Below are 23,622 nucleotides of genomic sequence, written 5' to 3' on the forward strand. Positions count from 1 at the left end.
GGTCTGCTTCTGTTTTTAGTTTTTTGATAGAACTAGAAACATTATTAATACCCTTCCCTTGCCTATATAAATTCCACCCTCTTTGGGGCTGAAACAAATGTGAATAACAGATTGCCCAAGGTCCTGATTTTTCAGTCAAAGCAGGCGACATTCCAGCCCAGCATGATCATTGCTGACTAAAAGCTTGGGGTGGTATAGTACCTAGTAAATTCTCTTTTTTTTTTTTTTTTTGCGACAGTATTGCTCTGTCACCAGGCTGGAGTGCAGTGGCACGATCTCGTCACTGCAACGTTCACCTCCCAGGTTCAAGTGATCTTCCTGCCTCAGCCTCCCGAGTCGCTGGGACTACAGGTGTGTGCCACCACGCCCAGCTAATTTTTGTATTTTTTTTTTTTTAGTAGAGATGGGGTTTCACCATGTTGGCCAGGATTGTCTCGACCTAGTGAATTCTTAACCACCGACATTCTGTCCCTTAACCTTAGAAAACTCCGCATGACTCATTTCCCCAGTAAATAATGAGAATATTGAATGAAGGGCCAGGAGAGAATTTTCTACCAGCAGAATCAGTATTGGCAGAGGTAATTAATTCACCTCTGACATTGAGAGTCTAGCCTTTCCATGCCTTAAGAAAATATTGTTACCACCCTTTGAATGACTTATTTAACAGCCCTCCTACAGCCAGGATATGGAAAGCCATCATTTTCTTATATGCTTCAAGTAGTCAGCCAACTATAAATTAACAAAAACTCAATGCTAGAAAGTGCTTAAAATAAGAAATGGAATTCTTCATTGTTTAATTTCCCAGATTACTGGATTCTGTTGAACCCTTTTTATGTTAATTGGCTAGTGAAACCCAGTCCATAGCCTTTAGCCCATCGTTGGTGGGGAGGGGAATTGTCTTGTATTTTCTTTGTGCTTCTAGATATCCTAAAGAACTCCATTCCCCTCTCTCTGTTCTCACGCAAAACTGTCTCGGCTATTTCTGGACTTTACTGTTCTAGATAAATTTTAACATCAATTTGTGAACTTCCACAAAAGCTGTTGCTATTGCATTTATCTCTTGAGTGAGGATTCATATTTTTAAAGCTAGATGTTGCTATTGTAGAATTGCTGCATATCAGAATAATTTCAGTTTTTTTCAGCAATTGGAATTGTTCCCACAGAATGGGGACACATGCTTCCATAACATATGTAGCCAACCGAGGTGCGTTTTATAGACTGATTTGAGACAGATATTTCATACCTTACATCCACAAATGGTGTATGTGTGTGTGCACACACGTGTGCACACATGCACAAAACCATCTTGGCCTTTAGTGTGGAGCACTCTTACTTCCCAGAGGATTCTCCTTCTTGACCCAGCCAGCTACTGAGGGAACTGCAGCATGACACGATGATGCGCAGACTTGCCTTGAAAGGAGGAATCTTAGGAAAGTTTCCGAGTTACTATTAAGGCCACAGCATTTTTCTGTTTAGGAGCAGAACCATCAGTCAACCATGAGCTCTAAGAAACACAACATAACCCAGTGCTAATAGCAGAATGGTATATTCTTAGCCTCCTCAGAAAGGCACAGCATACATAATTCAAACAGCAAATCTGTGGTGGCCATCAGAACTTTGGCAGGGTTACATAACATTTGTCAGACAATGTGGACTTTTAGCCATTTCATACATTTTTAAGATCTGGTCATATACATTGGGGGTAAAAATGTACACACGCACACACACACACACACACATTTTTCACCAATACAACATATATGCTATCTAGAGCCCATTTACTCTATGTCAGCTTTGGCTTCTTGGTGATCAAACTGTGGCAAAGCTAAATTAGATATACTTATATATCCATTAATTTGGCTTAGAAAGTTAACACACAAAAAGAACCAAGTGTTTAAAAAAAATCTTTGGTGGCATGTTAAAGGAGTCACCCTTCAGCATGAGGTGAGAAACACAAAAATGTCTCTAAATTACAAGGTTTAATAAAAAGCTTCAAACCCATTAACATTATTTTTAAAAAAGTCACCCAAATTCATTCTAGAGGTTTGAAGGCATGATCTATAAACTAACAGGCTCCTTGCTTACATAATTTTAATCACTATTTTTAAACATATTTAAAACTAAATCAAAGTGGCTTTTAAAAATTCTAGAAAACACCAAATTCAAAAATTACACAAAATCTTATAGCCAAAAGTCAAGAAAATAATTATAAAAACAATTTGGGATGTAAGGACTTTTAAAGTATGTTGGTAAACTCAAGTATCTTCCAAGTTCCATCACCCATCTCTGTCCCCACAATCTACATGACATCCTTAGTTCCTGGCATGGGGCTGGCTCTGGTGATGTCAGAAGCACTTGCAAATAACACAAGGAGTTTGCAAATCACATCTTCTGTTACGGGGGAGGAGTGGGCAGCAGCTTTTAGACAAGGTTGAATTCCCTTAGGTTTAGCTGTAGAATTGTGTCTTTGACAGCAGCAAACACAAAGCGAATATTGTCTGTATCTGTAGCACATGTGAAGTGAGAGTAGATGACTTTCTCTTTGTCAGGATTCTGATCTTGGTAAAGCTTCAGGATAAAGTCTCTGGCAGCTTTGACATCCTGCTTCGGTCCTAGTCACAAGTGCAATTAGAGGAATAAAGACACAGACTTAACACCATGTCCTCCCAAGAACCTTTTTTTTGAGACAGAGTCTCGCTCTGTAGCCCAGGCTGGAGTGCAGTGGTGCCATCTCAGCTCACTGTAACCTCCGCTTCTGGGGTTCAAGCAATTCTCCTGCCTCAGCCTCCCAAGTAGCTGGGATTACAGATGCGTACCACCACACACAGCTAATTTTTGCATTTTTAGTAGAAATGGGGTTTTACCATGTTGGCCAGACTGGTCTCGAACTCCTGACCTTAGGTGATCCACCTGCCTTGGCCTCCCAAAGTGCTGGGATTACAGGCGTGAGCCACCGTGCCTGGCCCCAAGAACCATTTTTTAATGTACTCTTGTTCTTATTTGAGATCCTGCTTTGATCCATCTTTATTTCCATGGAACAGTTTACCTGGAGCATTATTTTTATGGTATCTCATCATGAACCCATAAAATAGTCATATTTTAAAATGTCCTCTGGTATCTAAAAATTGTACTTTACAGTTATTTGTTTAAACATAGTGACCCAATTTGTCTGATTTGGACCACTGTTGAAGAGAAGTAATCCTTGCTAACACATATGGACAGACAGCTCTGGTCTAGGAGAGATAAAAGGAAGAATGTGGGAACTAACATCAGGCTGATTTTAAGGCTCGAGGGTGCTATACTACACAGGCAGTATGGTTAGTAAAAGGGGAAAGAAGAGTGCTAAAACATGAATCCACTAAATATCAGTGTCAAACTTAAGGTTTGAGACCTCCTGTACCAGAAACAATTAGCAACAGGGCATGAGACTCTCCTACCTTGGACAGGTTATATATGAGTCCACCATGTGTCTGGGAAAAGGGATGCCACACTCTAACATATACATAAGAAGCACCAGGTGCTCTGACTGGCATGAGGAATGCACAGATAAATCAAGCAGAGTCTCTGCCCTCATGGAGCCGACTGGGAAGACAGCTGAGTGAGCAGAGGATACGACATAGCATGATGTGGCCAAGAGAGCAAGCGGGGGTTAGGCTGCTGAGGGAGCAGAAAGGCAGAGGCACCCTTCCTGCAGACCAGATGGGCAGGGGAGGCCAGAAAGGCTCCCAGAGAAGGGGAGGCCTTTGCTGGGTTTTGGAGAACATGCAGGCAGCGAAAGGAGTTGGTAAGGGTATTCCAAGCACTGAGGGAAGCACATGTGGAGGTGCTGTGGTGAAAACACACAATGGTGCAACTAGAGCTTCTGTTTGAAGGTGGGAATAGGGGGAGAGGCTGTTCCAGGCAGACCAGGGAGGCCCCTTTGAGCTGTGATAACTCTGGACTGATGCCCAGGAGGTGGACGAGATCAGCACAGGAAACACTGTCCACAAGATAGACACTTACCTGTGTATTCTGGGAAATAGCTAATTAGATGAGAGTACATGATTTTCTCTTCCAAAAGATCCTTCTTGTTCAAGAATAAAATCACAGACGAATTCAGAAACCAGGGGTAGGTGATGATGGTTTTAAATAAGGCTTTGCTCTCTTCCATGCGATTCTAAGTGAAAAACAAGGGACTTGGGATGAAGTAGAAAGGAAATATTTTGGAAACAACATGGCGCATTGCCAGTCCATCCATCTCTTCCCTTGCCCCGCCGCAGTCTCTGGGCCACTGTCTGCTGAAGCTGGTGAGCATGTGGGGCCCCAGGCTACAGGCCTCCTGCTTCTGTTTGCCCCTCCCCAAGCCTCTTACTAACCATCCCCTTCTGGGTCCCCTCTCCTGTAGCATCCCAGCTCTTCTCCAGCCCAAAACTCACATGGAAGGAAATAAGAAAGGCTTTGGTGCAACTTGGAAAAGGAAGTTTCCTACCCACGTTTCACAAGTTTCCTGTGTCATGTGATCGTTGGGATTACCAAGTGGGGGAAGTGCCAGCTTCAGACCTGACACGGCCACCTCAGTTGGTTATGAGCTTCCAGACCGGGCCTCAGCAGTCAAGTGACAAGGCTCTTCCAGCAAGGCCACTGCCCCTAGGAATGCTAGACATTGGCAGAGACAGGAGGCACTGCTACTGGGAACCCACCCTGTGCCACACTTTACAAGCAGAGCAGTGGCCCGTTTGATGGGTGAGCATACTGTTGTTCAGAACTTTTTTTTTTTTTTTCCTTTCTGAGATGGAGTCTCGCTGTGTCGCCCAGGCTGGAGTACAGTGGCGCGATCTCGGCTCACTACAACCTCCAGCTCCTGCATTCAAGTGATTCTCCTGCCTCAGCCTCCCGAGTGGCTGGGACCACAGGTGCATACCACCACACCTGGCTAATTTTTTGTATTTTTAATAGAGACAGGGTTTCACCGTGTTAGCCAGGATGGTCTCAATCTCCTGACCTCGTGATCCACCCGCCTCGGCCTCCCAAAGTGCTGGGATTACAGGCGTGAACCACTGTGCCTGGCCTTGTTTAGAACATTTAAATAACTTTCCCAAGCCCATGTAATAGTGGGACCTGGGGAAGGTTATGTAGAAAGACAGTGATAATTTCTAAGTGTTAGACATTGGCAAGAAGATATTAAATGCTCCTAATTTACTGAGAACAGACAGGGCACAAACAAATCTTATCTGTGACAATAATTGTTGTAGATAGCATTCTGCTCTTTCTCAAGTATTTCTAAGAGGAAAGAAACAAGAACTTCCCCGTAGGGAGGGAAGGGATCAGAGTGAAAAACATCCAAGCTTAGCACACACACTCAAGAGGGACATGCCATAAATCACTCTTTCCCCACAACTTCCAGACACCCAGGCTTGCTCTGCCACTCAGTACACATTGGGGGAATTACGATCTGGAATGTATTAAAAGCTTTAAAATTATTACGATCTTAACGATAATGATCTCCAAGGAAATAAAATATATGAAAAATTCCCAGACAGTATACAGAGTGGATATAATACATATCTACAACCAGGAGGGGAAAGTCTGGAGTGGCAACCACTTAATTTTTCTCCAAATATTTTGTGATTTTTAGAAGAGAAAATGTTTAATTTCTAAGCACTTTGGGCTGAGATACTGGTCCCTTGTGCACCTTACTAATCGTCTGAGTTTCCTGAGGAAAGTCACAAATAATTCCTGAAACAAATTTGCAGCTATTTTTTTATATTGATAACTGAATGTCTTGCCTTTAAAAAAAAAAAAAATCTCCAACTGAGAGAGCTGGGCGACAGCCAACATTTCCGTTCTTTGCACAGTGACACAATTAAATGGGTTAATCCTCCACTAATTAGGTAATATAAGCTATGCTCCTCAGAGAAAAGTCTGCTCTCAAGAAATACAAGATACAATTTGTTCAGTTATTGCCTAATCCTGGACTGAGTCCTTTATTGATTTACTTTCACACCTTGGAAACAAAAGACATTTTTTAAAAGGTCAAGAGGTCTTAATGCAAGTTCAGGGGAAAAGATGACGAGGAGGACATGAGTGTTCCACCGATACTGTCCCCAACCTGACAGAGAAGTGGCTGTGAGGGTCCTCTTCACTCTCAGGGCAGCTCCCACTGATGGAATTGGAAGCAGCCAGTGCTATGGCCACTCTGAGGGGACAACGCATGCCTGACCAGGCTGGATCCATCCCAGGTGCCCTGAGGGAGTCCCTCCCAGGAGACGTGAAGGCAGATGCAATCCCAGACAGCCCCAGAACAGCTCCAAGCATCTAGCACCACTGCCCACCCCAGTTCCACTAGGGATCTAATTTGGGAGCACCATGGGCCTATGGAGGTTAGGAAGCCTGTGCCCAGGTAAAGTGTTTTAGAGATAGTGCTGCCCGGCATTGGTTGTGCAGTAGAATCCCTGGTGGGCTCTCAAAAGAAGCCTCAACCTAAACCCAGTAAATATGAATTTTTAGTGTTCAGTCTAAGAGATGGCATTTTTTTTTCTTTTTTTTTTTTTTTTGAGACGGAGTCTCGCTCTGTTGCCCAGGCTGGAGTGCAGTGGTGCGATCTCGGCTCACTGCAAGCTCCGCCTCCCGGGTTCACGCCATTCTCCTGCCTCAGCCTCCTGAATAGCTGGGACTACAGGCGCCCACCACCACGCCTGGCTAATTTTTTGTATTTTTTAGTAGAGACGGGGTTTCACCATGTTAGCCAGGATGGTCTCGATCTCCTGACCTCGTGATCCGCCTGCCTCGGCCTCCCAAAGTGCTGGGATTACAGGCGTGAGCCACCGTGCCCAGCCAAGAGATGGCATTTTTAAAAAGCTCGCCAAGAGATTCCACTGTGCCACCAAGGATGAGAACCTAGGCTTTTGAATAGGTTCCAACCTTAGCAGCACAGTGGATTCACCTGGGGTGCTTTTTAAAAATCCCCCCACTCAGGCCCCATTCACCACCAATTCATTCAGAATCTCTGGGGTTGGACTCAGGCACCAGGTTTTTGTTAAGTCCCTCAGCAAACTCCAGTGTGCATTCAAGTTTAGAACCCAGGTTCCATGCCCGTGATTCTCAGCCTTTCATATGTATTTGAATAACCTGGGGTCTTGTTAAAATGAAGATGCTGATGTAGTTGGTCGTGGTTGATTCAGTAAGACTGCATTTCTAACAAACCATGCAGGTGATGCCTGTGCTGCTGGTCCACAGGTCACACTTTGAGTAGCAAGACTGTTTGACCTAATGACGAGGGCCTATTTCCTGGCCTGGCTGCCTTCTTAGAAACCACAGAATAGGCTCTGGCTTCCACAGCTACCCAAACTTCCTGCCCAGCATACCTCGTTGTCACACTCAGCCAGGACCTGGTCATATTCACTCAGAGCAACCAAGAAAATAATGGAGGTGACACTCTCAAAGCAGTGAATCCACTTCCGTCTTTCTGATCGTTGGCCACCAACATCCACCATCCTGTTGTGTAGAAACACAGATCCTTCAAAGGTTGGAATACATGACACTTCGGGGAAAAAGGACATGAATTATTATAGCATGGAAACCAGTGCTCTTGGAGTCCTCAATAATTTCTAAGAGAGAAAAGAGGTTCTAAGTTTTAAAATGTTTGATGCTGCTGCTTTAAGCAATGAGGGACCACTGGATGTTTCCTAGCAAAGAAGGGAGAGAATGTAAATGACATTTCTGAAGATATGCAGAGGTGACTCGGGGAGCCTGCCGGTTAGGAAGCTAACCAGTGTCCAGCCAGAAAATGCAAACGTTCACTTGGGTTCTGTGACAACCACTGTAGAGTCCCTGGATACCAGACTCAAGAGGGACGCAGCGGCCAGCTGTCTTCCGGGTCCCCCAGGCTGGCTTCAGGACCCGAGCCTATTCTGTTTTTGTGGCTCCTCTAATTTACCTGTAAATCCTTTCTGCATTCCCTGGATGCCACCTCTTGTTCCCTATAAAAACCTACAAGTGTCCTCTGTCCAGTACAGAAATCCAAAGCCTCTATCTGTGTCTTTGGGAAAAATTTCAGCAACTCCTAGCCCAGGGATCATGAGCTCAAATGCTACAAGAATCAGGCAGTTTATGGGAATGAGCCAAGTGGGCTCCCCAAAGTACAAAACATACATGGCACAACAGCCGGGGGCCCTGTCTACAGGGAAGCCTGCCGCGTACTTGCAGCCAAGCTCTGCAGAACAAGACGCAGGCTCGCCATGACACAGTCTCTGCCTTTTCAGGAGAAACAAGGTATCCAATGTGTTAGCTCAAACGTTTTTTAGTAACACCAAGTGAGCCAAAGAAAATACATAATGGACCAGATACAGCTGCCAAGTAACCCCCACCCACCCCTACATCACCACCCCACCACACACACACACCAGTCCCTGAAGGCACTGGGTCATTGTGGTTAGGTGGTCCACAGGCCAACCACCCAGAACTGTTGTCTGGAAAAGTGCAGGAAGGAAAATGAAAAATTCAATACTGTTCTTGAACCATGTCCTGGAGGTGCAGCCACTCCCACAATGACATGTTCATGGCTGGCTATCACAGCAGGGAACTGATCTTGAAACAGGACATTGCAATTGTCAAAAGGTTGAGCTTGAAGAAGCCATTCTATAAAGGCCTCAATTTCAAAGATCGGAATTTTTCAGCCAGAAATATCCCACTGGAAGAGGTGCTCTGAGTTGTAAAGTAATAGATTTCACTGGTGGATGATGTTAAACCCATTCACCAGACTCTAGAAAGTAATGCAAACCCCATTCATCGCAGTCCAAGAAGGATAAACTTAGAAGAAATAAAAGTATTTTTTAAAACAAAACGAATAAACAAAATCCTTGGGAGTCTGAGAGGTTTTGGACATTGCAAAAAGCAGTTAATTGTGAAAAGGTTTAGAGAAATTCATGGGCACACAGGCACAGGGGGCTATTATTAAAATCAGGGATATGCTAATATAGATGGGGGACATGTTTGAGGGGCTGGACCTGAGGGCTTCCCAAACACAGCAATTCTGGATAGAGAAGCACTGAGCTATAACTGGGGATCAGACAGGACCCGGATGTGGGAGGACTGATGTGTTGTCTCAACTAGAAAATCGTGTGTGATAATTGTTAGGAGGAACAAGGGAAATAGTGGATATAAAAGTGCTTTGAAATGTGCAGTGCTACATATATGCCCTATATTATTATTCATTTTTTACCATAACTAAATGCAGTGAAGATTCATTGAAGTCATCCTAAAAGTATTTCCTATATTTGTAAGTGGAAATGCATACATTTTTACACAGCTGTTAGTTTGTACATATTATTATTCATAGTTTTCATACACATTTTTTGTATCCTTAATTTTCTAAGGATAAATCTTGGAGAAGGAAATAGAGGAGAAAGGAAATATTATTCATCTTTAAGGAAAAGACATCGATAATCACTACATTCAATTTGTGGGATACAGAAGTATACATTTGTGTGTGTGTGTGTGTGTGTATGAGTGTGTGTTACACATAAGAATCATTCCAGTTTCCAGTAAGGAAACCCTTCTTCTCCAAGGGTAACAGGAAGGTGACTTCCTCTCCATTCCAGGGTTGAGACCTACCTACCACAATTCTAAATACCCTTGGCAGAGAGGGTCACTCTGTCCTAAGAGATATAATCCCTGCTTAGGAATAACACATTTAAGAATCCACCTGGGGACTTCCAAGCCTGGGCAGATTCTTCATGGTACATCAGGGAGACAGACTTACCGAAAGATGATGTTTTCCAAGTCAAATGGATACTCAATGATGCCGGTGGTGGGCACTCGGACGCGAAGCACATCTTGTTGGGTAGGCACGAATGATGGTGTGGCGATGCGGTCGATGTCAGTCAGGTAACTGTATATTAGAGAACGAGGAACTGACTCTCCTTTTAGAGCAGGGGGAAATGTCCATCCTACTCAAAGGAAGTCACCCCCCAATCACAGTGAGCCCCACACAGACACACGAATTCCATCAATGACTTTCCTGAGAGCCAGTGCCAGGCCAGGCTTCTCCATCCCTCCTACGACTGTTTTGAAGACAATATGGGTCAGAAGGACTTTCATGCGCCTTCTGGGACATCTGCAGAGCACTCAGTCTCTTCCTCCTGGGTTCTAAGCTCTATCGCTTCTATTTGACCGGCGAGGGAGACAGCGGGGCTGGAAGGACCAGGATGTTGGAAATGGCTCTCTCCAACACCCCATCTGTCATCCTCCCTCCAGAGGCCCTTCTCCCTCCCACTCACCCTTGTCCAAGAACATTATATAATGGAGATGCTGTTCTCTAAAGCTTTGCTCAATGAATTAAATAGTTTCTAAGAAAATACACAGGCGTAAAACAGGCCGAGGAGAAATTCAAAACAACAGCAACAAGAACAAGTTTTCCTGTTGAAGACACTGGGAAACTACATCGCCTAAAATAACCCAAAACTTGCCTTAACTTATTTTTGGCCATATATTGAAGCCCTGAGCTTAAAACATATTTTTTTTTTCTGTAGTAAAATAAGAGAATCCTTTAAAAAAAAAACTTTAAGGCCTTCCTAAAAGACACTTTTAGGTAAAATAACTGTAACTCAGGCCCTCGCTAACAAAAGAGTTGGAGATGCAGAGCCCGCTGCATGCTGAGGTCGGCCCTGCCCTGTCCCAGCACCGCATCAGGGGCTGAGCAGGTCCGCATGCAGGCTAACCAAGAGGTCACAGGCAAACCCTGTTCACCGTATGCCTTCAGCTCCAGAAGCAAAGCTCTAGGGCAGCCTTCCACAACCCACCTCCCTGCCCAGATACAGTCCCAGGGCTTATCACTGTTTTTGCTGTACTTTGATGTGTAATTATTTGATTTACACCTGAGTTGCTCCACCAGACTGTATATTCCCTGAGAGCAGAGAGCATTGGTTGTATAATACCTGCAGCCCTTACCACAGTGCCAGGCGCATCACAAGCACTCATCACATTGTCCAGTCAGCAGACATCTCTAGCTGAGGGGCTGAAAACCGCTGGCCCAGATGGAGAAAATGTGCAAGTGCCTTGAGTCCTGCCGGTTTGGAAGGTTGGGCGACTGGATTTAGGAGAGGCTGTTTTCTCTGTGACAGCTCTGACCACCACCCTAGGCACGCCCCTTGTCCATGTCAGTGGCCTTGCCCCCATGGTTTTCAGGGTTACACTGAATTCTGTAGCAGGTCTGGTGGGTCTTTTCCAAATGGATCTACATCAAGAGCCCTAGCCAATCCCCAGGCCTTCACAGAGGCAGTAACTCAGGCCACCTCAGGTATGGCTCAGGAACGTCACACCTGTTCCTGGCTCCTCAAGCTGTCAAAGGCAAGCCCTCCTCCGTGGCACTCTTTCTTTCTTCCACCTCTCTATGCTGATCTAACACCTCAGTGGGGTTTCTTTATTTTCCTGCCTTGATGCTTTTTTGCACCTAAACATTCCTGTACTTAGATTGCTTGTGCCAACCTGGATTAATGACATTCAATTCTCAGCCCGGGATAAACACCAAAGGAAGCCCATTGAAACCACAGGAGGTGACACTTCTGGCTTTCTTTCCTGCCCAGTGCCTTGTCCAGCTCAATGCCTGCTCAGAGGGTGACAGTGGCACCCAAAGGGAAGGAGGTACGCCTGGGGAAGGGATTTCTGAGCCCTCAGAGGATGGAAGATGATACGGCACAGGTGTGAAAGAGCTGAGCTGCAGAAGCAGGAGTTATTGCCACTTTAAGAAGGACCCATATCAAACTATTTACCCGGTGACCAGACTGAGGAGGCATCGCCCCGGGACATTATTATTTATTTATTTATTTATTTACATTTTCTTTTTTTTGAGACAGAGTCTCACTCTGTCACTCAGGCTGTACTGCAGGAGTGTAATCATGGCTCACTGCAACCTCATCCTCCTAGGCTCAAGACATCCTCCCGCCTCAGCCTCCCGAGCAGCTGCCCAGCTAATTTTTGTAATTTTTGCAGAGACGAGGTCTTGCTCTGCTGCCCAGGCTAGTCTCGAATTCCTGGTTTCAAGCGATCCTCCCACCTCTGCCTCCCAAGTCCCTGGGATTACAGATGTGAACAGGAAATGCCTAAGAAAGTGAAAATCTGTCATCTCTATGGGACAGTTTGCATGCTAGGACATCTAAATAGAAATCTTTTTACCTTCAAGGATTAATGAATTAAAAGTTGAGCTGTATGGATCCAAAATACAGTGTGTAGGCCTTCGCAGGCAGCCAATAAACAAAGGATTGAGGTTCCTGTGTGTGCTGCGAGCGCAGCCTCCCATCTGTGCCACTAGAGGGCAGCACCAGATCAGCAGCTGATGGGTCCACGGCCCCGCTGCTCTAAACTTGACTTTAGATTTTAGCGCAATTGGACCTGCTGTCTTCTGATGGGGAAACCAGAAAGGCAGAGGGATATAGAGAGGAGCAAAGTAGAAGCCAAAAGCAAGGGTATTTCTTGTTTAAATCAGATAATTTCAGCACTCCTAAGGAGATCAGTCCCACTTAAGGGACCTCAGATTTGATTGAGTCTCTCATTGAAAACGACAGGCTTAGAACACAGCAAGAGCAGGTGGGTGTCGGCAGGAAGAGAGGTCTGCGATCCACAGAGTGACCGAGGGCTTTAGGAGGTGGTGAGAGATGGCACTAAGAGGTCAGGAGGGATATGGGAAAGCGAAGGCAAGTAGCACTGCCGCTGTGCACCGCATTTCAGCAGCGTTCAGCGAGAAACTTCTTTGAAGTGTGGCCGAGCTTGCCTGAAAGCACCGCGGGCAGCCAGGCTGGGCTCTGTACTCACTATTTGGCAGAGTCCGACAGCTGGTACTCCCTCCTCCTGTCGTAACACTCCTGGATGCCTGGATCTTGCCAGAGCTGCTTGATGGCCTCTACCTGCTCCCTGGAGAGCATGGAGACCTTGTCCACTTCCACTTCTCTGATTATCTGGGCATTTTCCTACTCAAAGGAAAGAGAACCTTGCATCAGGCAAAGGAAAGGAAGCCAACCCATTGGCAATGTCGGTACAAGTCTTGCCCTGGTCTGTGGATTTGGAGAGCTCTCACTAGGCATGGGGCGTGGTGGGCACCCTCCCAGGGGCCACTCACAGCCAAGACACCCACTGCAGCCATGCTGAGTGGAGATGAGGTGGCTGCTTAGCTCCGTGGAGAGAGCCACCAGCAGCCCAAGACCTGCACGCTTCTGTGCCCAGCCATGTCCTGGGCCAGTTTCGCCAGCATTCAACAACACCCAGTGGTGAAGAAAGAGTCACTGGAGCTTTCATCCTACCAGCAAACTTTGCTTCTTCATTAACATATAACTCATTTGAGTATCTGCAGAGCCAATGAGGCCATTTAAAAATGGCACACCAAGGTTTGGGTGGTAGAAACTGGTCCACCTGGTACAGGCAATAAGGAGGCGCCTTGTCTTTAGAGAACTGAAACACAATAACAACTTATCATCAGTCTGGGATTTTGTTCTTTCATTTAAAAAAAAAAAAACACTGGCCAGCTGCGGCGGTTCATGACTGTAATCCCAGCACTTTGGGAGGCTGAGGCAGGCAGATCACAAGGTCAAAAGTTCAAGACCAGCCTGGCCAACATGGTGAAACCCCATCTCTACTAAAAACACAAAAATTAGCTGGGCATGGTGGCGCGTGCCTGTAATCCCAGCTACTCAGGAGGCTGAGGCAGGAGAATCGCTTGAACCTGGGAGGCGGAGGTTGCAGTGAGCCAAGATGGTGCCACTGCACTCCAGCCTGGCGACAGAGCGAGACTCTGTCTCCAAAAAAAAAAAAATATTAATAATAATTGACTTTACTTTTTAGAGCAGTTTTAGCTTGCCAGCAAAATTGTAGGGAAAGTACAGCGCATTCCCACACAGTCTGCTTTTCATTTTCTTGCATCACTGATACAACTCTTTCCCACTGGGAGCCTCCCTCCCAATGCACTACTCTCCCCACACCACTGATTATTATATTGTCATATTTATTATTACTATGATTATTAAATAATTATTGCTCTTTTACTACAGTAATTAAGGCCATTATTACTGTAATTATTACTATTACAGCGGTTACCATTTATTGGCTATGTACTATGTGCCAAGGCCTCTACATACATTATCTCATTTAATCAATGGGAGGCTAGCATGAGCCAGAAATCTTTCCAAACCTCAGAAAATGGAAAAGATAAGGTTGGCCTGCAGCCACAACATTTCCACGTGTTGGCCCCAGAGACTCAGCATCCTTTCCTTGGCTGCAAGTTGTAGCAGACAAGTGAATCCTGGCAAGAGAAGCAGGACCCCAGGCTCTTATTCCCCCTCCCATATTTCTGCATCCCACAGCAGTTACATCACCATGCAGGGCTGGCTACACCAGCAGCTGTGAGTCAGCAAAGCATCTGCTTGGTAGCTGGGATCTCAAGTGTAGATGGTACCTCCTGAAAAGTCACTTTTATTGTGCATTGTTCATCCTTATAATTATCCAACAGCAAGCCAGAGAAAAGGAGGATCTTACACATCCACTTGGCTCATCCTAACCAAGGACTGTGAATGAATCGATGTGACTTTTCCCCACACCTGTCAGGAAAGTGAATGTAAACTCTTCCTGGAGACTGTAGGACCTTTAGGCAGGTAGGATCTCAAACAAGGTCCAGGCAGGATGGATTACTGGAAAGTGCGCTGGCCTGGGAATCAGGACTCTGAGTTCTGAACAGTGTAGCTGGGACTTTTAAGGACCCCAACAAGTTACCTGCCTCAGTGTCCTCATTTGTAAAACGAGCCATGATTTCCAGGGGTACCTGAATTATAAAGTGTTACTTATATATGTAAGTAGAATTAGCCTTTACTATTGTAGCAGATGTCTAATAAGTATTTCTTGTTTGCAAAAACAGGACACATCAGTAGCCTCTAAACCCTGACTTCTAATCCCACCACTGGCATGCTGCATGTCACGGGCCCTATTCTTGGCTGGCGAGAATGATGGATGGAGAACCTGGACAGCGTTTATCCAGTGTGGTGCAGAACAGCTCTCTCCCATGTCCTCCCCTCCTCTCGCCACGCTCTTGCTTTCCCAAATAGGTCAGCTGTGCTGAGCTCTACTCTCTCAATGTAAAATGTCTGTTTTCCTCTCTGTCTTCATGGCAGGCCAGGAAATGTCATGAGGGCAGAACCAATGTCTTTTTTGTTCTTATATCCAAGAACCTAGTGCAGTGCCTTCTATTGCAAATAATAGGTGTCTTCTATTGATATACGCATTCAGTAAACATCTGTGGTGCATGTAAAATCCACCTACCTAACAAGACAGAAAATTATGACAAAATAAGAGTGAAAGCATACTAGGGTGGGAAGACGGAAGCCCGTGCAGGTCACAGTGGGAGCACACACAGAGCAGGTCAGGGCCTCCTCTCAGAGGAGGAGATGCTCAGGCAACGCTTGGCCAATCTGTAATTCTAACTTGGGCCCTGGTGGCCCTCAGCATCCTTGCTTCTTGTGGGCATGCCTCTTTTGCTGCCATGCTAAGTTTCACTGTCAAAATCAGGTTAACTGCTGAGCTTTAGTGCTGCGACAATCATCAGGGCTGTAACAAAGGCATTTCTATCTCTCCTTCTCACAAACAAAATGTAGGATTGAACTTTAGGGTGAATGAAATGTGAGCGGAAATCACTTGTCTCTTTTGAAAATAAACATTACGGCCAAGTGCAGTGGCTCACGCCTGTAATCCCAGCACTTTGGGAGGCCGAGGGAGGCGAATCAACTGAGGCCAGGAGTTTAAGACCTGCATGTCCAACATGGTGAAACCCTGTCTCTACCAAAAACATAAAAATTAGCTGGGTTTGGTGGTGCATGCCTGTCATCCCAGCTACTCGGGAGGCTGAGGCAGGAGTATTGCTTGAACCCAGGAGGCAGAGGTTGCAGTGAGACAGAGCTACTGCACACCAGCATGGGCAACAGAATGAGACCCTGTATAAGAAAGAGAGAGAGAGAGAGGAAGGGAAGGGAAGGGAAGGGAAGCAAAGCAAAGGAAAGGAAGGGAAAAAGAAAGAAAGAAAAAAAGAAAGGAAGGAAGGAAAGAAAGAAAGAAACTTATAAAGAGTCAGTGAGTAATGCACCACACTCATTTTCATCTGCTGTGGTGATTTTGGAAGCATGAGACAAGATGGCGCCTCCATCACCCAGAGCTCCTAAGTGACTACAACGAACACAGATATGCCCTCACTTGCCATGCTGGATATGTGGCATGAGTGAGAAATCAACTCAAAAGTTATCATCCACAAAGTTAAGTAAGCTGAACTTCAGGGGCAGTTGTTAGTGCGGCATGACCTACTGCACAGATCCTGACTGATACACCTTGCCATGGATAAACCCAGCCTTTGGCTCTTTTAGTAGAGAGAAAAAGTGGAACCTAGTGAGATATCAAAGAGGAAAGCAAGCTTCTACATGAAAAATGGGAAGTAGATATAGATATGACCTCTCAGGTCACCGGGAGACCTCACCAGGAGAGGAAGACATATTGTCTGTTTAGCCAGGTGAGGGGAATTTGGAGAATCTGGCTTGAAAGAAGCAGAGAGCTCAGCCTCTTTGGAAACCCAACGGCAGAACTTGAATTCGGAGCAGACTGCACCTGAGAGGCCCAGAAGTACTTCAAGTTCGGAGGTCACTACCTGGTTAGTTTTCCTACCTGTTAAGATTTTTTTTTTTTTTTTTAAAGACAAGAGTTTCACTCTGTCTCCCAGGCTGGAGCACAACAGCGCGATCTCAGCTCAATGCAACCTCCGCCCCACTGGGTTCAAGCAATTCTCCTGCCTCAGCCTCCCGAGTAGCTGGGATTACAGGCACCTGCCACCACCCCTGGCTAATTTTTGTGTTTTTAGTACAGACGGGGTTTCAACATGTTGGACAGGCTGATCTTGAACTCCTGACTTCAAGTGATCCACCCACCTCAGCCTCCCAAAGTGCTGGGATTACAGGCATAAGCCACCATGCCTAGCCGATTTTTTTTTTTTTAAAAAAAACCTTTTATTGTAAAATAATATAAGACTTGCAAAGATGTGGGGAAAATGGTACAAAGACTTCTTCTATGCCTTTCAAGATTGGCCAAATGTGAACAATTAACTACTTTGATTTATCGTTCATCCTTTCTCCCTCCATGTGTGTGCAAACACACACACACTTCAAACCCATGTGGGCCAACACACAGAGTTACATTTTTCTTGAAATGTTTGAGTAAGTTGCAGGCACGATGCCACCTTATCTCTAGAGACTTAGTGTGACTTCCTAAAAACAAGGACATCATCTTGCATAATCACAGTATAATGATCAGCATCAGGAAATAGGCATGGACACAACATTATTATTCATTATTAAAAATTACTCATCTTCAAGCCTCATCCAAAGTTTGCCAGTTGTTCCAGGAATCTCCTTTATCTGGTCTGGAGCCCAATGTAGGATCACGTGTTGCATTTAGTGATTGTATTCCTTTAGTCTCCATTTATCTGGAAAAGTTCTTGGTCAGAGAAGTCATTTTTGTCCCTCTGAATGACAATGGCCCAGCAAGGGTCTGTTCTTTAGTCAAGACATTATGAGGATGGCTGGTGGAGAGAGTGGCAGCTGAGGCCCCAGAGAACGTTCCAGGGACAAGTATTAGGAAGGACAGGGAGGAATGAGGAAGGGAGTACCCTGTTACCTTTATTTAAATACAGTTTTTAATTGGAATATGGAATATGAAATGAATGACTTTCTGTAGACCCTTAACAATGTCTGTGTATTACAAGAGTGGAGTTGGCTGGGTGCAGTGGCTCACGCCTGTTTTCCTACCACTTTGGGAGGCCAAGGTGGGAGGATCGCTTGAGCCTAGGAATTCAAGTCCAGCTGGGCAACATGGTGAGACCCCATCTCTACAAAAAATACAAAAATTATCTGGGCATGGTAGTTGTGCCTGTAGTTCCAGCTACTCAGGAGGCTGAGGTGGGAGGATTGCTTGAGCCTTGGAGGTCAAGACTGCAGCGAGCCAAGATCGTGCCATCGCACTTCGGCCTGAGTGAAAGAGTGAGATACTGTTTCAAAAAAAATAATAATGATGATGACCCAAAACAGTGGAGTTTTGTGCATAGTTCTCTCTGGTTTGGCAAGCAGCTCATCCACAGGTGTCTGGGTACTTTGATGGGCCTGTTCAAATGACCTCTACGGCACCTGCACTCTGAGCACAAGGGACCCTCATGCGCTGTGGGGAAAGCATTTAAGGCTTGCTTCATCTCAGGGAAAGAGAGGACAAAGAGTCGGAAGAGGACAAGGGTTAGGGGAGATGTGACTTGGGTGGGGCGCGTGCTGAGTCTGAGGTGGCCAGCATCTAAGTGGAGATGTCTAAAAGGCAGATGGATAAAATGGGTCTGTCTGTGGTTCACGGAGAGTCCTAGGCTAGAGAAACATCATGAGTTGAAATTGCCTAACACATTCATTTAATTGAAAAAAATATCACTCTCAAAGGAGTAAATATTATAGGAGCAAACTCAGTGATACAGAAACATGACCAGGCTCTCAAAATTGAGCTCCTATCTGGCTTTCTCTTTTTCCTTTCTCAAACAAAATCACCATATTCACTGCTCTGACAGGGAAACCTGGAAAACAGATGTCCTCCATGTGTGTTTCATTCAGAAATTCCCAGGCTAACGGTAAAAGGAGCTGCTGATGAAGTGGCGCCCTGCCGGTTTCACGCAGGGATCCGTGGCTGCCGGTGACAGTCCCTGTCGAGTGTGGTGAGGCCCTCTGGCTGGGACCCAGAGCCCAGCGGGCAGCCCCGTCTCCACCAGATCCTCCCCACGGGGGTGCTTCCTGCCCTATGAATGCCCCAGGACAGCAGGGCTCCGAGCTCTCTGTTCAAGACTGACTTTCCCAATTAAGCTAGAGTCCTTGTTCCTCTGTCAGATCATTAAGCATTTTGGTTAAATTTTATATTTTTAATTTCTATTTACTTATATTTTAATTGACAAAACTGTATATATTTATGGCTTACAATTTGGTGTTTTGATATATGTATACATTGTAGAGTGGCTAAATCAAGCTGTTTAACATTTGTATTACCTCACATGCTTATTGTCTTGTAGTGAGAACACTTAAAATCTACTCCCTTAGCAATTTCCTTTGTTTCTTTTTTCTTTTTTTGAGATGCAGTCTTTCTCTGTCCCCAGGCTGCAGTGCAGTGGCGCAATCTCGGTTCACTGCAACCTCCACTTCCTGGGTTCAAGCAATTCTCCTGCCTCGTCCCCCTGAGTAGCTGGGATTACAGGTGCCCACCACCATGCCCGGCTAATTTTTGTATTTTTAGTAGAGATGGGGTTTCACTATGTTGGCCAGGCTGGTCCTGAACTCCTGACCTCAAGTGATCCGCCCACCTCAGCTTCCCAAAGTGCTGGGACTACAGGCATGAGCCACCGCGCCCAGCCTGCAATTTTCAAATATACTATATATTATTATTAACTTAGTCATCATGATATACAATAGATCTCTTGAGCAAATTGCTCCTGTCTTAATATTTTCGTTAAAATTAATATCTGCTAACGTATTGATATGGTTTGGCTCTGTGTCCCCACCCAAATGTCATCCTGAATTGTAATTCCCATAATCCCCACATGTCAAGGGAGGGACCTGGTGGGAGGTGATTGGATGATGGGGGCGGTTTCTCCCATGCTGTTCTCGTGATAGTGAGTGAGTTCTCATGAGATGTGATGGTTTCCTAAGTGCTTGACAGTTCCCTCTTCACATGCTCACACTTTCTCCTGTCTGCCTGTGAAGAAGGTGCCTGCTTCCCCTTCTGCCACGGTTGTAAGTTTCCTGAGGCCTCCTCAGCCATGTGGACCTGTGAGTCAATTAAACCTCTTTCCTTTATAAATTACCCAGTCTCCAGTATGTCTTTATAGCAATGTGAGAACGGACTAATACATGTATTATAGATAATAAAAACTTACTATTTCAAGTGTCTACTGTGATGTGCAAGCTTTGTAAAAATAAGTGAGATTAAGATAAAATATATTATTAAATATGAGAACTCTTTGTAGCATAGTATTTCCAACTTTTGTAAAATCACCCCTCTTTAACAACTATAGAATTATACTGTGTTTAATGTGTCCAGAATTACACTATGTGTTCTATTAAAAATTATGAAGTAAAATTTCAATATTCCATAACCATCAGCTTTTGAAGCAAAACATTAAATCATAAAGAAAATGCTAGTTAACTATGCCAGAGAAAGGAGTTTTTCCTATAGAAAATAAACAAGGAACTTCTGCTTCAGGTAAAGGAGGATGACTAGGAAACTTGAATCAACTCTCCCACTAAGGGCAGCTAGAAATGGCAGACAAAATATTTTGCAAATATGCTTGAAAGTAGTAGAAAGCTAATGCAGGTGTGGTGCAGTGGCTCATGCCTATAATCCCAGAAGTCTGCGAAACTAAGGCAGATGGATCACTTGAGGCCAGGAGTTCGAGACCCGACTAGCCAACATTGCAAAACCCTGTCTCTACTAAAAATACAAAAAATTAGATGGGCGTGTGATGCATGCCTATAATCCTAGCTACTCGGGAGGCTGAAGCAGGAGAATCACTTGAACCTGGGAGGTGGAGGTTGCAGTGAGCTGAGATCACACAATTGCACTCCAGCCTGGGCAATAGAGTGAGACTATGTCTCAAAAAAAGAAAGAAAGCTAATGCAATGATGCAATAGTTAATAACTGCTAAGCCACCATATAGGGGAAGACAGTGCCCAAGCAGATGAGCCCTGCAATGGGATGTTTTACTCCTGGGGCTTCTGTCAACTCTGGAAGGGACAGTTGATGGTTAAGCAGCTCTTTTTCCAACATCACAGGGCCAGAGTGACAAAGATTGAGGTCTAAGACTCTGCAAGAGCAAAAGGCCCTTATACACCCTTTGGCTCTGTGTTAGGATTCCACAGGGCAGCCCTGAGGGGTTTGCAGCTCAGCTTGGAATCATGACAATCTCAGATATCAATTACCTCCAGACACCTGGCAGAAGAAAAGGAAACTCCCTTTTGGAGTTTGGGAGATAACATCTTCCTCATCCTCAAATTATGTTTTCAAATATGTGTCCAGGGCACCACCCAAAATAATCAAGCATAAGAAGATGGGACAACTGCAAAGACAGATGACAAATAAAAAGATGGCAAAAGATCTGCCATGCAAACAGTAACCCAGAGGAAACTGGAGTCTCTCTACTAAGACAAAAGCAGACTTCAAGGTGAAAAGCATAGCTAGAGCTAGAAGAGAGGGATATTTCAAATGACATAAAGATTTGGAAAAATATAGCAGCTCTAAAGTTTTATGTAGCTATTAACATAGGATCAAAATCTATGGAGCAAAATTTCACAGATGGAAGTGGAGAAATGGACCAATCTTCATCATATAGAGATTTGAACATACCTCTCTCACTGATAGTGTAAACAAAAAACTCAGGGAAAATATAGACAATTCAAACATTATGATCAGCAAATTTGAATTTACAGATACATTTTGATGCATTCAAAATAACTGTAGAATATATACTTTTTAAAAGCACACCTAGAATATTTATAAAATACTTTTAAAAGCATATCTAGAATATTTAATTACTAAGACTTCACGTAAAAAAATGGATTTCCAGCTTCTTTTGATCAATTTTCATCTTCTCTAGAAACTCTAAGCTCAGCAGGGACTCACTTCCCCACCTCCTGCACCTGCAAGCTCACTGCACCCACTCTGCAGACATTTCAATATTAAACACTGGGCTAAAGCCACCTAGACTTCAATCTCCCACACACTCAGAATGGAAGGAAGCTTTTAAAACCCAATTCAAGATTCAACAGAAATCTTTATTTCTACTACAATCTTCGTCCTTCTCTTTCCCTTCCTCTTTTCTCCAACAACAAAAATAAATAACAGAATTTACTGGCCACAAAGTGTTGGCATGAGGGGCCAAGTTAGTTACTTTATCTTTTCTTACCAGTCAAAACTTCAGTCGGGGCTGGGCACTGTAATTAATCCCAGCAATTTGGGAGGCCAAAGTGAGAGGATCACTTAAAGCCAGAAGTTCGAGACCAGCGTAGGCAAAAAAACAAGACCCACATCTCTAAAAATACAATAATAAAAACAAATTAGCTGAGCATGGTGATGCATGCCTGTAGCCCCAACTACTCTGGAGGCTGTGGCGGGAGGATCATTTGAACCCAGGTGTTGGAGGCTAGAGTAAGCTATGATTGTGCTACTGCCCTCCAGCCTGAGCAACAGAGCAAGACCTTGTCTCTGAAAAAAACAAACTTCAGTGTGTTTCACTAAAAAGGCTCTTTCCAAAGGCTCCTGTGATAAAATACTTAAACACCTGTAGCTACATGAGTGTGAATAATGCAGTTGAGAGATGGTACGTGTGGCCTTGCACCGTGCCGGCTTAGCTGAACCTACTGACGTTTCCCAGAATGCCCCACCATGTTTGGTTCTGGGTTAGGGCTGGCCACAGAAGAAATGGAAAGAGACTTGCAAGGCAGAAGGATGCATCCACTTTCCGGGTCTGAAGGTCAGAGGCCTGCTTCTGCTTAAAAACAGCCCAGCTGATCTTCTGGTCAACCTCACAGGTGCCCTCAGCACACTTAACTCCTGCCTGGATCTTCTCCTTCGGCTTCTCCACATCATGGGTCAGCTTCTCCACATCCTGGGGCAGGCACATGTACAGATCTGTGGCCAAGGGTGCCAGCTTCTTCCACAAATTACCTGCACCGTCAGGATGGTGACACCTGTGCAGGTTCCAGTTCATCCCCCCAGAATCCACTTGGTTTTCGTGGGTTCTGCTTGGTCTTTGCAGGTTCCAGCCTGCCCTTGCTCTTCCCTGCTTTGCATCCCCGTTTTCTCCTTGACTGCCAGCCTGCTGACCTGTAGCAGCCTCAGGCCCCCCCAGACATGCAGCAGCAATAGCCTTCCAGTGTCTTCTTCACAGCTCCAGCAGCCAACATGGTTCAGTCACCATCATGAGCCCATCATTCCCCAGCACTCCGTGCACCTCAGACTCCCTGACACACAAGAGCTTCCATTACGGTCCACTCAATCCTATGTACAGACAAAATCCCTGATCACCTTAGGTCCAGGGGGAGGTAGCTTAGGGTTCAGTTGGGGTGCCCTAAATGTCCCACACTCAGCTGGGCACCAGCAGGCAGACTCGTTCACCACTCAGTGCACAGCGTCCTGCCCCTGCTCCATGCCAGATCCAGGGCTGGCTGCTGGGAATAGAAATAGGCCCTAACCTTGAGGATTTCAGAATTACAGCTATCCTTTTGAGTAGGAATGACAACAGAGCCCCACACGAATGCTGAGCTCAAAGGAAAGGAGACATTTCAATTGGGGAGGAGCGAAGGGATGAGCCAACTAGTACTTCCCACTAGAGGTGGCCTGATGGGGGGGAAGGAGAAGGGGCTACATCTTCCCTTCTTGCTGCCACGAACATGGCTTCCTGCCTGTGCTTGCCAAAGATTGCTCTGTGTATGGAGCGGGGGTACGAGAAAGGGACCAGACCAGCCTTTGCTACATCGCATTTCACATAACAAGTCTTTCCCTAAGATGCTCTGGAAAGCGCCTAAACCCTCAGTAGGACACAGTCAAGTGAAATTT

The 23,622-nt window shown here is 45.2% G+C and overlaps 1 protein-coding gene across 1 annotated transcript in view; it reads right to left on the bottom strand.

Moving 5' to 3' along the window:
- Positions 1-1,530: 1,530 nt before the first annotated feature.
- Positions 1,531-23,622, bottom strand: part of GNA14 (G protein subunit alpha 14) — a 226,377-nt gene continuing 204,285 nt past the window's right edge. Inside the window, exons 3-7 of the mRNA XM_019033912.3 lie at positions 12,787-12,941; positions 9,740-9,868; positions 7,344-7,473; positions 4,003-4,156; positions 1,531-2,612 (exon numbers count right to left, since the gene is read on the bottom strand). Coding sequence (XP_018889457.2) covers positions 2,422-2,612; positions 4,003-4,156; positions 7,344-7,473; positions 9,740-9,868; positions 12,787-12,941 — 759 coding nt within the window. The 3' untranslated portion in view covers positions 1,531-2,421. The remainder of the gene's footprint in view (positions 2,613-4,002; positions 4,157-7,343; positions 7,474-9,739; positions 9,869-12,786; positions 12,942-23,622) is intronic.

This window comes from Gorilla gorilla, chromosome 13 (genome assembly GCF_029281585.2).
Source record: "Gorilla gorilla gorilla isolate KB3781 chromosome 13, NHGRI_mGorGor1-v2.1_pri, whole genome shotgun sequence".
Taxonomy (NCBI): Eukaryota; Metazoa; Chordata; class Mammalia; order Primates; family Hominidae; genus Gorilla; species Gorilla gorilla.